At 37.5% G+C, this 15,498-nt stretch overlaps 1 protein-coding gene across 2 annotated transcripts in view; it reads left to right on the top strand.

Moving 5' to 3' along the window:
• znf236 (zinc finger protein 236) overlaps window positions 1-15,498 on the top strand; it is a 105,139-nt gene that overhangs the window by 31,331 nt on the left and 58,310 nt on the right. For both annotated transcript variants that reach the window (XM_081389097.1, XM_081389096.1), the window contains exons 9-10: window positions 14,472-14,667; window positions 14,822-15,094. In XM_081389097.1, the coding sequence (XP_081245223.1) occupies window positions 14,472-14,667; window positions 14,822-15,094 (469 nt within the window). The remainder of the gene's footprint in view (window positions 1-14,471; window positions 14,668-14,821; window positions 15,095-15,498) is intronic.

Below are 15,498 nucleotides of genomic sequence, written 5' to 3'. Positions count from 1 at the left end.
CAGCACATCGCCTGATATAACGATTATTGTGTCAGGACCGCTTCCCACGTATCGACTAGGTCATGAAAAGTTTAGTAGATTATTTGCGCTTAATGAATGGTTAATGTCATGGTGCAATGAGCAGAAACTTCTCTTTGTAAATAATTGGAATCTGTTTTGGGAGCGTCCTAGGCTTTACCGTGCTGATGGCTTACACCCAAGCAGATTCGGATCGGATCTTCTGTCAGATAACATCTCCAAAATGTTAAATACCTTTTGACTAGTAAACAAAAGTCCAAATCATAGTCTCTGCTGCACCAATTTAACTGATATAAATAGTGTAGAACATTGCATAGAAACTGTGTCTATTCCTCGTTTAGTGAGATCAAATCATAAATCTACTGCAGGATCGAGAAAAAATCTAATTGTTATTAAACCAGAAAATGTTGCTATTGGTAATCAAAAATAATTTTTAAAGCTAGGTCTTCTAAACATTAGATCACTCACACCTAAGGCAGTTATTGTAAATGAAATAGTCACAGATAATAGCTTCGATGTACTTTGCCTTACTGAAACCTGGCTTAAACCAAATGATTATTTTGGTTTAAATGAGTCTACTCCAGCAGGATACTCCTATAAGCACGAGCCCCGTCTGAATGGTCGTGGCGGCGGTGTTGCAACAATCTATAGAGATTTTCTCAATGTTACTCAGAAAACGGGTTATAAGTTTATTTCATTTGAAGTACTTGTACTAAATGTTACGCTCTTAGATGTTCGAAAAACATCCCTATTATCTCTAGCCTTGGCTACCGTATATAGACCGCCTGGGCCTTACGCTGATTTCCTAAAAGAGTTTGCAGATTTTCTCTCAGACCTATTAGTTAACTTCGATAAAGCATTAATTGTTGGAGACTTTAATATCCATGTAGATAATCAAAATGATGCGTTAGGGGCTGCGTTTACAGATTTATTAAACTCCTTTGGGGTCAAGCAAAACATTACCGGACCGACTCATCGATTTAATCATACACTCGATTTAATTATATCACATGGAACCGATCCAACCGATATAGATATCATTCCACAAAGTGACGATGTCACTGACCATTACATGGTAACTTGCATATTACGTACTCCTGTAATATATCATGCTGCGCCGCGTTATCGATTAGGCAGAACAATCCTTCCATCCACCATAGATAATTTTTCAAACAGCTTATCGGATCTGTCTCAGCTGCTCAGTGAACCCAAACAAACAGATGAACTTGAGGAATTAACTAGCACTATGAGCACCATTCTCTCTGGATCATTGGATATTGTTGCGCCCATTAGATTAAAAAAGGTCAGAGAGAAAAGTAAAGCACCATGGAACAACAATACTACGCGTGTTCTAAAGAGAGAAACCCGTAATTTAGAGCGTAAATGGAAACAAACCAACTTAGAGGTCTTTAGAATCGCATGGAAAGACAGTATGTCACGTTATAAAAAGGCCCTAAAAGCGGCCAGGGCTGAGCATCTACGCAAACTAATAGAAAACAACCATAACAATCCTAAGTTCTTATTTAACACCGTGGCGAGACTAACAAATAAACAGATGTCTCCTGAACAAAGTATTCCATTACAGTTTAGTAGTAATGATTTCATGAAGTTCTTCACTGAGAAAATAGAAAACATCAGAACCACAATTGTAAACGTTCAATCCTCAATCGCGCCTTATAATTCAGCCTCAATTATCACCCCGCAAGAACAATTACAGTGCTTTTCAACTATAGAACAAAAAGAGTTAAATAAATTTATCATTTCCTCTAAAACAACAACATGTTTATTAGATCCCATACCAACTAAACTATTGAAAGAAGTGTTACCTATAGTGGAAGAGCCTCTCCTCAATATTATTAACTCGTCTTTATCTTTAGGTTATGTTCCAAAAACATTTAAACTGGCAGTTATAAAACCTCTCATTAAGAAACCACAATTAGATCCGAATAATCTAGTAAATTATAGACCCATTTCAAATCTACCTTTTATGTCTAAAATACTAGAAAAAGTTGTGTCCGCTCAACTGGGCTCTTTCTTACAAGAAAATGACACCTATGAAAAGTTTCAGTCTGGATTCAGGCCGCATCATAGCACTGAAACTGCGCTCGTTAAAATCACAAATGATTTACTTTTAGCTTCTGACCAAGGCTGTATCTCAATATTAGTTTTACTTGATCTTAGTGCTGCGTTCGATACTATAGATCATACAATACTCTTAGATCGACTACAAAATTATACTGGTGTTCAAGGACAAGCATTAAGCTGGTTTAGATCGTATTTATCTGACCGCTACCATTTTGTTTATTTAAATGGAGAAAAATCTATCATAACTCCAGTAAACTATGGAGTGCCGCAGGGATCTGTGTTAGGCCCTCTATTATTCTCAGTATATATGCTACCACTTGGAAATATTATAAGGAAACATGGAATTAGTTTCCATTGTTATGCTGATGACACTCAAATCTATATTTCATCACGGCCAGATGAAAACGCTAAATTATCCAAATTGACAGAGTGTGTTAAAGATATAAAAGATTGGATGACGCATAATTTTCTTTTATTAAATCCAGACAAGACAGAGGTACTACTTATCGGTTCAAAAAACCACCCACAAAACCTCTCACAATACAACTTTAACATAGTAGGATGTCCTGTTACTTCATCCTCTACAGTAAAAGACCTGGGTGTTATATTAGACTGCAACCTGTCTTTTGAAAATCATATTTCATATGTTACAAGAACAGCCTTTTTCCACCTTAGAAACATTGCTAAGCTACGTAATATGCTATCAGTTTCTGACGCAGAAAAGTTAGTTCATGCATTCATGACCTCGAGACTAGATTACTGTAATGCGTTATTAGCCGGTTGTCCTGCATCCTTAATAAACAAGCTACAGTTAGTCCAAAATGCCGCCGCTAGAGTTCTAACTAGATCAAGAAAATATGATCATATAACACCGATTTTATCATCCCTACATTGGTTACCTATAAAGTCCCGTATTAATTACAAGGTATTGCTACTGACTTATAAAGCCCTAAACGGCTTAGCTCCAGTCTATTTAACCGATCTTCTATCGCCCTATAATCCATCGCGCTCTTTAAGGTCACTAAATTCGAGGCTTTTGGTCATACCTAGGATATCTAGGTCCACCAAAGGAGGGAGAGCATTTTCACATTTAGCACCAAAACTCTGGAATAGTCTTCCGGATACTGTTCGTTGCTCAGACTCGCTCTCCCAGTTTAAAACTAGATTAAAGACGCATCTCTTCAGCCAGGCATTCATATAATACTTTTAATCCTACAGTTAAATCCGACCTCTAGTTCATAAACGCCAGAGGAAAACTGGCCCCCGACTGAGCCCGGGTTCTCCCAAGGTTTTTTTTTTCTCCATTAGGTCACCTGATGGAGTTTTTCGGTTCCTTGCCACTGTTGCCTTTGGCTTGCTCAGTTGGGGATATTTGGGGATATTTAATTAAATTAATCAATCAACGATACTATTGATCAGCATTACCGAACGTAGACGTTCCACTAGAAACAAACATTGATGTATTGTTCTAATTTATTACTGTGAAGCTGCTTTGATACAACCTGTGTTGTGAAAAGCGCTATATAAATAAACTTGACTTGACTTGACTTGACTCATAAAAGTGCATCTGTCCGTCATAAAAGTGCATCTGTCCGTCATAAAAGTGCATCTATCCATGATAAAAGTGCATCTATCCATCATAAAAGTGCATCTGTCCATCATAAAAGTTCATCTGTCCGTCATAAAAGTGCATCTGTCCGTCATAAAAGTGCATCTATCCGTCATAAAAGTGCATCTATCATCATAAAACTGCATCCATATTAAAAGTGCATCTGTTCATGATAAAAGTGCATCTCTCCATCATAAAAGTGCGTCTATCCATGATAAAAGTGCATCTCTCCATCATAAAAGTGCATCTATCCATGATAAAAGTGCATCTATCCATCATAAAAGTGCATCTGTCCATCATAAAAGTTCATCTGTCCATCATAAAAGTGCATCTGTCCATCATAAAAGTGCATCTGTCCATCATAAAAGTGCATCTGTCCATGATAAAAGTGCATCTGTCCATGATAAAAGTGCATCTGTCCATGATAAAAGTGCATCTGTCCATGATAAAAGTGCATCTGTCCATGATAAAAGTGCATCTGTCCATGATAAAAGTGCATCTCTCCATCATAAAAGTGCATCTCTCCATCATAAAAGTGCATCTGTCCATGATAAAAGTGCATCTATCCATCATAAAAGTGCATCTATCCATCATAAAAGTGCATCTATCCATCGTAAAAGTGCATCTGTCCATCATAAAAGTTCATCTATCCGTCATAAAAGTGCATCTGTCCGTCATAAAAGTGCATCTGTCCGTCATAAAAGTGCATCTATCCATGATAAAAGTGCATCTATCCATGATAAAAGTGCATCTGTCCGTCATAAAAGTGCATCTGTCCGTCATAAAAGTGCATCTATCCGTCATAAAAGTGCATCTATCATCATAAAAGTGCATCCATATTAAAAGTGCATCTGTTCATGATAAAAGTGCATCTATCCGTCATAAAAGTGCATCTGTCCATCATAAAAGTGCATCTCTCCATCATAAAAGTGCATCTATCCATGATAAAAGTGCATCTATCCATCATAAAAGTGCATCTGTCCATCATAAAAGTGCATCTGTCCATCATAAAAGTGCATCTGTCCATCATAAAAGTGCATCTGTCCATCATAAAAGTGCATCTGTCCATGATAAAAGTGCATCTGTCCATGATAAAAGTGCATCTGTCCATGATAAAAGTGCATCTGTCCGTCATAAAAGTGCATCTGTCCGTCATAAAAGTGCATCTGTCCGTCATAAAAGTGCATCTGTCCGTCATAAAAGTGCATCTGTCCATGATAAAAGTGCATCTGTCCATGATAAAAGTGCATCAGTCCATCATAAAAGTGCATCTGTCCGTCATAAAAGTGCATCTGTCCGTCATAAAAGTGCATCTGTCGTCATAAAAATGCATCTGTCCATCAGAAAAGTGCATCTGTCCATCATAAAAGTGCATCTGTCCATCATAAAAGTGCATATATCCATGATAGAAGTGCATCTTTCCATCATAAAAGTGCATCTTTCCATCATAAAAGTGCATCTGTCCGTCATAAAAGTGTATCTGTCCGTCATAAAAGTGCATCCATGATAAAAGTGCATCTCCATCATAAAAGTGCATCTATCCATGATAAAAGTGCATCTATCATCATAAAAGTGCATCCATGAAAAAAGTGCATCTGTCCATGATAAAAGTGCATCTGTCCATCATAAAAGTGCATCTCTCCATCATAAAAGTGCATCTATCCATGATAAAAGTGCATCTCTCCATCATAAAAGTGCATCTGTCCATGATAAAAGTGCATCTCTCCATCATAAAAGTGCATCTGTCCATCAGAAAAGGGCATCTGTCCATCATAAAAGTGCATATATCATGATAAAAGTGCATCTTTCCATCATAAAAGTGCATCTTTCCATCATAAAAGTGCATCTGTCAGTCATAAAAGTGCATCCATGATAAAAGTGCATCTATCCATCATAAAAGTGCATCTGTCCATCATAAAAGTTCATCTGTCCATCATAAAAGTGCATCTGTCCATCATAAAAGTGCATCTATCCATCATAAAAGTGCATCTGTCCATCATAAAAGTGCATCTGTCCATCATAAAAGTGCATCTGTCCATGATAAAAGTGCATCTGTCTATCATAAAAGTGCATCTGTCCGTCATAAAAGTGCATCTGTCTGTCATAAAAGTGCATCTGTCCGTCATAATAGTGCATCTGTCCGTCATAAAAGTGCATCTATCCATGATAAACGTGCATCTGTCTATGATAAAAGTGCATCAGTCCATCATAAAAGTGCATCTATCCATGATAAAAGTGCATCTGTCCGTCATAAAAGTGCATCTGTCCGTCATAAAAGTGCATCTGTCCGTCATAAAAGTGCATCTGTCCGTCATAAAAGTGCATCTGTCCATCATAAAAGTGCATCTGTCCATCATAAAAGTGCATATATCCATGATAGAAGTGCATCTTTCCATCATAAAAGTGCATCTTTCCGTCATAAAAGTGCATCTGTCCGTCATAAAAGTGTATCTGTCCGTCATAAAAGTGCATCCATGATAAAAGTGCATCTCTCCATCATAAATGCATCTATCCATGATAAAAGTGCATCTATCATCATAGAAGTGCATCCATGAAAAAAGTGCATCTGTCCATCATAAAAGTGCATCTGTCCATGATAAAAGTGCATCTCTCCATCATAAAAGTGCATCTGTCCATGATAAAAGTGCATCTATCCATCATAAAAGTGCATCTGTCCATCATAAAAGTGCATCTGTCCATCATAAAAGTGCATCTATCCATCATAAAAGTGCATCTCTCCATCATAAAAGTGCATCTATCATCATAAAAGTGCATCTGTCCATCAGAAAAGGGCATCTGTCCATCATAAAAGTGCATATATCCATCATAAAAGTGCATCTGTCCGTCATAAAAGTGCATCCATGATAAAAGTGCATCTATCCATCATAAAAGTGCATCCATGATAAAAGTGCATCTGTTCATGATAAAAGTGCATCTCTCCATCATAAAAGTGCTTCCATGATAAAAGTGCATCTATCATCATAAAAGTGCATCCATGATAAAAGTGCGTCTATCCATGATAACAGTGCATCTCTCCATCATAAAAGTGCATCTCTCCATCATAAAAGTGCATCTTTCCATCATAAAAGTGCATCCGTCATAAAAGTGCATCCATGATAAAAGTGCATCTATCCATCATAAAAGTGCATCTATCCATGATAAAAGTGCATCTATCATCATAAAAGTGCATCCATGATAAAAGTGCATCTGTTCATGATAAAAGTGCATCTCTCCATCATAAAAGTGCTTCCATGATAAAAGTGCATCTATCATCATAAAAGTGCATCCATGATAAAAGTGCGTCTATCCATGATAAAAGTGCATCTCTCCATCATAAAAGTGCATCTGTCCGTCATAAAAGTGCATCCATGATAAAAGTGCATCTATCCATCATAAAAGTGCATCTGTCCATCATAAAAGTTCATCTGTCCATCATAAAAGTGCATCTGTCCATCATAAAAGTGCATCTATCCATCATAAAAGTGCATCTGTCCATCATAAAAGTGCATCTGTCCATCATAAAAGTGCATCTGTCCATGATAAAAGTGCATCTGTCCATGATAAAAGTGCATCTGTCCATCATAAAAGTGCATCTGTCCGTCATAAAAGTGCATCTGTCTGTCATAAAAGTGCATCTGTCCGTCATAATAGTGCATCTGTCCGTCATAAAAGTGCATCTATCCATGATAAAAGTGCATCTGTCCGTCATAAAAGTGCATCTATCATCATAAAAGGGCATCTATCATCATAAAAGTGCATCTGTCCATCAGAAAAGTGCATCTGTCCATCAGAAAAGTGCATATATCCATGATAGAAGTGCATCTTTCCATCATAAAAGTGCATCTTTCCGTCATAAAAGTGCATCTGTCCGTCATAAAAGTGCATCTCTCCATCATAAAAGTGCATCTATCCATGATAAAAGTGCATCTATCATCATAAAAGTGCATCCATGAAAAAAGTGCATCTGTCCATCATAAAAGTGCATCTGTCCATGATAAAAGTGCATCTCTCCATCATAAAAGTGCATCTGTCCATGATAAAAGTGCATCTATCCATCATAAAAGTGCATCTGTCCATGATAAAAGTGCATCTCTCCATCATAAAAGTGCATCTGTCCATCATAAAAGTGCATCTGTCCATCATAAAAGTGCATCTCTCCATCATAAAAGTGCATCTATCATCATAAAAGTGCATCTGTCCATCAGAAAAGGGCATCTGTCCCTCATAAAAGTGCATATATCCATCATAAAAGTGCATCTGTCCGTCATAAAAGTGCATCCATGATAAAAGTGCATCTATCCATCATAAAAGTGCATCCATGATAAAAGTGCATCTGTTCATGATAAAAGTGCATCTCTCCATCATAAAAGTGCTTCCATGATAAAAGTGCATCTATCATCATAAAAGTGCATCCATGATAAAAGTGCGTCTATCCATGATAAAAGTGCATCTCTCCATCATAAAAGTGCATCTCTCCATCATAAAAGTGCATCTTTCCATCATAAAAGTGCATCTGTCCGTCATAAAAGTGCATCCATGATAAAAGTGTATCTATCCATCATAAAAGTGCATCTATCCATGATAAAAGTGCATCTATCATCATAAAAGTGCATCCATGATAAAAGTGCATCTGTTCATGATAAAAGTGCATCTCTCCATCATAAAAGTGCTTCCATGATAAAAGTGCATCTATCATCATAAAAGTGCATCCATGATAAAAGTGCGTCTATCCATGATAAAAGTGCATCTCTCCATCATAAAAGTGCATCTCTCCATCATAAAAGTGCATCTATCCATGATAAAAGTGAATCTATCCATCATAAAAGTGCATCTGTCCATCATAAAAGTGCATCTATCCATGATAAAAGTGCATCTATCCATCATAAAAGTGCATCTGTCCATCATAAAAGTTCATCTGTCCATCATAAAAGTGCATCTGTCCATCATAAAAGTGCATCTATCCATCATAAAAATGCATCTATCCATCATAAAAGTGCATCTGTCCATCATAAAAGTGCATCTCTCCATCATAAAAGTGCATCTATCCATGATAAAAGTGCATCTATCCATCATAAAAGTGCATCTGTCCATCATAAAAGTGCATCTATCCATGATAAAAGTGCATCTATCCATCATAAAAGTGCATCTGTCCATCATAAAAGTTCATCTATCCGTCATAAAAGTGCATCTGTCCATCATAAAAGTGCATCTATCCATGATAAAAGTGCAACTATCTATCATAAAAGTGCATCTGTCCATCATAAAAGTTCATCTGTCCATCATAAAAGTGCATCTGTCCATCATAAAAGTGCATCTATCCATCATAAAAATGCATCTATCCATCATAAAAGTGCATCTGTCCATCATAAAAGTGCATCTGTCCATCATAAAAGTGCATCTGTCCATCATAAAAGTGCATCTATCCATCATAAAATTGCATCTATCCATGATAAAAGTTCATCTGTCCATCATAAAAGTGCATCTGTCCATCATAAAAGTGCATCTGTCCATCATAAAAGTGCATTTATCCATCATAAAAGTGCATCTATCCATCATAAAATTGCATCTATCCATGATAAAAGTTCATCTGTCCATCATAAAAGTGCATCTGTCCATCATAAAAGTGCATCTGTCCATCATAAAAGTGCATCTATCCATCATAAAAGTGCATCTGTCCATCATAAAAGTTCATCTATCCGTCATAAAAGTGCATCTGTCCATCATAAAAGTGCATCTATCCATGATAAAAGTGCAACTATCTATCATAAAAGTGCATCTGTCCATCATAAAAGTTCATCTGTCCATCATAAAAGTGCATCTGTCCATCATAAAAGTGCATCTTTCCATCATAAAAGTGCATCCGTCATAAAAGTGCATCCATGATAAAAGTGCATCTATCCATCATAAAAGTGCATCTATCCATGATAAAAGTGCATCTATCATCATAAAAGTGCATCCATGATAAAAGTGCATCTGTTCATGATAAAAGTGCATCTCTCCATCATAAAAGTGCTTCCATGATAAAAGTGCATCTATCATCATAAAAGTGCATCCATGATAAAAGTGCGTCTATCCATGATAAAAGTGCATCTGTCCATCATAAAAGTTCATCTATCCGTCATAAAAGTGCATCTGTCCATCATAAAAGTGCATCTATCCATGATAAAAGTGCAACTATCTATCATAAAAGTGCATCTGTCCATCATAAAAGTTCATCTGTCCATCATAAAAGTGCATCTCTCCATCATAAAAGTGCATCTTTCCATCATAAAAGTGCATCCGTCATAAAAGTGCATCCATGATAAAAGTGCATCTATCCATCATAAAAGTGCATCTATCCATGATAAAAGTGCATCTATCATCATAAAAGTGCATCCATGATAAAAGTGCATCTGTTCATGATAAAAGTGCATCTCTCCATCATAAAAGTGCTTCCATGATAAAAGTGCATCTATCATCATAAAAGTGCATCCATGATAAAAGTGCGTCTATCCATGATAAAAGTGCATCTCTCCATCATAAAAGTGCATCTGTCCGTCATAAAAGTGCATCCATGATAAAAGTGCATCTATCCATCATAAAAGTGCATCTGTCCATCATAAAAGTTCATCTGTCCATCATAAAAGTGCATCTGTCCATCATAAAAGTGCATCTATCCATCATAAAAGTGCATCTGTCCATCATAAAAGTGCATCTGTCCATCATAAAAGTGCATCTGTCCATGATAAAAGTGCATCTGTCCATGATAAAAGTGCATCTGTCCATCATAAAAGTGCATCTGTCCGTCATAAAAGTGCATCTGTCTGTCATAAAAGTGCATCTGTCCGTCATAATAGTGCATCTGTCCGTCATAAAAGTGCATCTATCCATGATAAAAGTGCATCTGTCCGTCATAAAAGTGCATCTATCATCATAAAAGGGCATCTATCATCATAAAAGTGCATCTGTCCATCAGAAAAGTGCATCTGTCCATCAGAAAAGTGCATCTGTCCATCATAAAAGTGCATATATCCATGATAGAAGTGCATCTTTCCATCATAAAAGTGCATCTTTCCGTCATAAAAGTGCATCTGTCCGTCATAAAAGTGCATCTCTCCATCATAAAAGTGCATCTATCCATGATAAAAGTGCATCTATCATCATAAAAGTGCATCCATGAAAAAAGTGCATCTGTCCATCATAAAAGTGCATCTGTCCATGATAAAAGTGCATCTCTCCATCATAAAAGTGCATCTGTCCATGATAAAAGTGCATCTATCCATCATAAAAGTGCATCTGTCCATGATAAAAGTGCATCTCTCCATCATAAAAGTGCATCTGTCCATCATAAAAGTGCATCTGTCCATCATAAAAGTGCATCTCTCCATCATAAAAGTGCATCTATCATCATAAAAGTGCATCTGTCCATCAGAAAAGGGCATCTGTCCCTCATAAAAGTGCATATATCCATCATAAAAGTGCATCTGTCCGTCATAAAAGTGCATCCATGATAAAAGTGCATCTATCCATCATAAAAGTGCATCCATGATAAAAGTGCATCTGTTCATGATAAAAGTGCATCTCTCCATCATAAAAGTGCTTCCATGATAAAAGTGCATCTATCATCATAAAAGTGCATCCATGATAAAAGTGCGTCTATCCATGATAAAAGTGCATCTCTCCATCATAAAAGTGCATCTCTCCATCATAAAAGTGCATCTTTCCATCATAAAAGTGCATCTGTCCGTCATAAAAGTGCATCCATGATAAAAGTGTATCTATCCATCATAAAAGTGCATCTATCCATGATAAAAGTGCATCTATCATCATAAAAGTGCATCCATGATAAAAGTGCATCTGTTCATGATAAAAGTGCATCTCTCCATCATAAAAGTGCTTCCATGATAAAAGTGCATCTATCATCATAAAAGTGCATCCATGATAAAAGTGCGTCTATCCATGATAAAAGTGCATCTCTCCATCATAAAAGTGCATCTCTCCATCATAAAAGTGCATCTATCCATGATAAAAGTGAATCTATCCATCATAAAAGTGCATCTGTCCATCATAAAAGTGCATCTATCCATGATAAAAGTGCATCTATCCATCATAAAAGTGCATCTGTCCATCATAAAAGTTCATCTGTCCATCATAAAAGTGCATCTGTCCATCATAAAAGTGCATCTATCCATCATAAAAATGCATCTATCCATCATAAAAGTGCATCTGTCCATCATAAAAGTGCATCTCTCCATCATAAAAGTGCATCTATCCATGATAAAAGTGCATCTATCCATCATAAAAGTGCATCTGTCCATCATAAAAGTGCATCTATCCATGATAAAAGTGCATCTATCCATCATAAAAGTGCATCTGTCCATCATAAAAGTTCATCTATCCGTCATAAAAGTGCATCTGTCCATCATAAAAGTGCATCTATCCATGATAAAAGTGCAACTATCTATCATAAAAGTGCATCTGTCCATCATAAAAGTTCATCTGTCCATCATAAAAGTGCATCTGTCCATCATAAAAGTGCATCTATCCATCATAAAAATGCATCTATCCATCATAAAAGTGCATCTGTCCATCATAAAAGTGCATCTGTCCATCATAAAAGTGCATCTGTCCATCATAAAAGTGCATCTATCCATCATAAAATTGCATCTATCCATGATAAAAGTTCATCTGTCCATCATAAAAGTGCATCTGTCCATCATAAAAGTGCATCTGTCCATCATAAAAGTGCATTTATCCATCATAAAAGTGCATCTATCCATCATAAAATTGCATCTATCCATGATAAAAGTTCATCTGTCCATCATAAAAGTGCATCTGTCCATCATAAAAGTGCATCTGTCCATCATAAAAGTGCATCTATCCATCATAAAAGTGCATCTGTCCATCATAAAAGTTCATCTATCCGTCATAAAAGTGCATCTGTCCATCATAAAAGTGCATCTATCCATGATAAAAGTGCAACTATCTATCATAAAAGTGCATCTGTCCATCATAAAAGTTCATCTGTCCATCATAAAAGTGCATCTGTCCATCATAAAAGTGCATCTATCCATCATAAAAATGCATCTATCCGTCATAAAAGTGCATCTGTCCGTCATAAAAGTGCATCTATCCATGATAAAAGTGCAACTATCTATCATAAAAGTGCATCTGTCCATCATAAAAGTTCATCTGTCCATCATAAAAGTGCATCTGTCCATCATAAAAGTGCATCTATCCATCATAAAAATGCATCTATCCATCATAAAAGTGCATCTGTCCATCATAAAAGTGCATCTCTCCATCATAAAAGTGCATCTATCCATGATAAAAGTGCATCTATCCATCATAAAAGTGCATCTGTCCATCATAAAAGTGCATCTATCCATGATAAAAGTGCATCTATCCATCATAAAAGTGCATCTGTCCATCATAAAAGTTCATCTATCCGTCATAAAAGTGCATCTGTCCATCATAAAAGTGCATCTATCCATGATAAAAGTGCAACTATCTATCATAAAAGGGCATCTGTCCATCATAAAAGTTCATCTGTCCATCATAAAAGTGCATCTGTCCATCATAAAAGTGCATCTATCCATCATAAAAATGCATCTATCCATCATAAAAGTGCATCTGTCCATCATAAAAGTGCATCTGTCCATCATAAAAGTGCATCTGTCCATCATAAAAGTGCATCTATCCATCATAAAATTGCATCTATCCATGATAAAAGTTCATCTGTCCATCATAAAAGTGCATCTGTCCATCCTAAAAGTGCATCTGTCCATCATAAAAGTGCATTTATCCATCATAAAAGTGCATCTATCCATCATAAAATTGCATCTATCCATGATAAAAGTTCATCTGTCCATCATAAAAGTGCATCTGTCCATCATAAAAGTGCATCTGTCCATCATAAAAGTGCATCTATCCATCATAAAAGTGCATCTGTCCATCATAAAAGTGCATCTGTCCATCATAAAAGTGCATCTGTCCATGATAAAAGTGCATCTGTCCATCATAAAAGTGCATCTGTCCATCATAAAAGTGCATCTATCCATGATAAAAGTGCATCTATCCATCATAAAAGTGCATCTGTCCATCATAAAAGTTCATCTATCCGTCATAAAAGTGCATCTGTCCATCATAAAAGTGCATCTATCCATGATAAAAGTGCAACTATCTATCATAAAAGTGCATCTGTCCATCATAAAAGTTCATCTGTCCATCATAAAAGTGCATCTGTCCATCATAAAAGTGCATCTATCCATCATAAAAATGCATCTATCCATCATAAAAGTGCATCTGTCCATCATAAAAGTGCATCTGTCCATCATAAAAGTGCATCTGTCCATCATAAAAGTGCATCTATCCATCATAAAATTGCATCTATCCATGATAAAAGTTCATCTGTCCATCATAAAAGTGCATCTGTCCATCATAAAAGTGCATCTGTCCATCATAAAAGTGCATCTATCCATCATAAAAGTGCATCTGTCCATCATAAAAGTGCATCTGTCCATCATAAAAGTGCATCTATCCATGATAATCACTTTTATGATGGACAGATGCAGTTTTATGAACTTCAAAACAGAAACAGCCATTCACTGCCATTATTAAGCTTGGAAGAGCCAGGACATTTTTAATATAACTCTGATTGTATTCGTCTGAAAGAAGAATATCTTAAAAGAGGGCTAAACTTAGGGTAGAAAAGTTCCTCAGGAAATATTCTAAAGTGATTTAGAAATGCAGTTCATGAGGCTTTGTGGTGTTTTCCCAGCAAGCTCTGGAGAACAGTGGACTGACTGAGATCCCAGTTCATCCAGACGCTCCCGGCGGATCAGAGAAGCTCCAGATGGACACACTCGCCCCGACCTCAGCTGGAGATGGACCCGCGCCCTCCAGAATACTCATGACTGACACCGTCCTCAAGAAGGAGAAGAGAAGCATCATCAAAAAGCCTCCGCAGATGCTCGGTATGCTTGTCATGTGATGAAGTCATGTGATGATCAGTTTCTGGAGTCATGTGATGATCAGTTTCTGAAGTCATGTGATGATCAGTTTCTGAAGTCATGTGATGATCAGTTTCTGAAGTCATGTGATGATCAGTAAGCGTGGTCTTGTTCTCAGGCACCATCCGGCAGGAGAACGGGGTTCGGTGGCACGGATGTCCGTACTGCTCTAAAGAGTTCAAGAAGCCGAGCGATCTGGTGCGCCACATCCGCATCCACACACACGAGAAGCCCTACAAGTGCAAGCAGTGCTTCCGGGCCTTCGCCGTCAAGAGCACGCTGACCGCTCACATGAAGATCCACAGCGGGGTCAAGGCCTTCGAGTGCCCGTACTGCATGAAGTGCTTCTCCACGTCGGGGAGCATGAAGGTCCATCAGCGTCTGCACACCGGTGAGAACACACACTCTTACTGACACACACACTGACTGACACACACACTGACTGACACACACATGAAGGTCCATCAGCGCCTGCACACCAGTGAGAACACACACTCTGACTGACACACACACATGAAGGTCCATCAGCGTCTGCACACCGGTGAGAACACACACTCTTACTGACACACACATGAAGGTCCATCAGCGTCTGCCCACCGGTGAGAACACACACTCTGACTGACACACACATGAAGGTCCATCAGCGTCTGCCCACCGGTGAGAACACACACTCTTACTGACACACACATGAAGGTCCATCAGCGTCTGCACACCGGTGAGAACACACACTCTGACTGACACACACATGAAGGTCCATCAGCGTCTGCACACCGGTGAGAACACACACTCTTACTG

Source organism: Scardinius erythrophthalmus (genome assembly GCF_964197995.2).
Source record: "Scardinius erythrophthalmus genome assembly, chromosome: 16".
In the NCBI taxonomy this organism is placed as follows: Eukaryota; Metazoa; Chordata; class Actinopteri; order Cypriniformes; family Leuciscidae; genus Scardinius; species Scardinius erythrophthalmus.
Note: the sequence above shows the minus strand (reverse complement) of the source record. Positions and strands in the feature narration are given on the sequence as shown.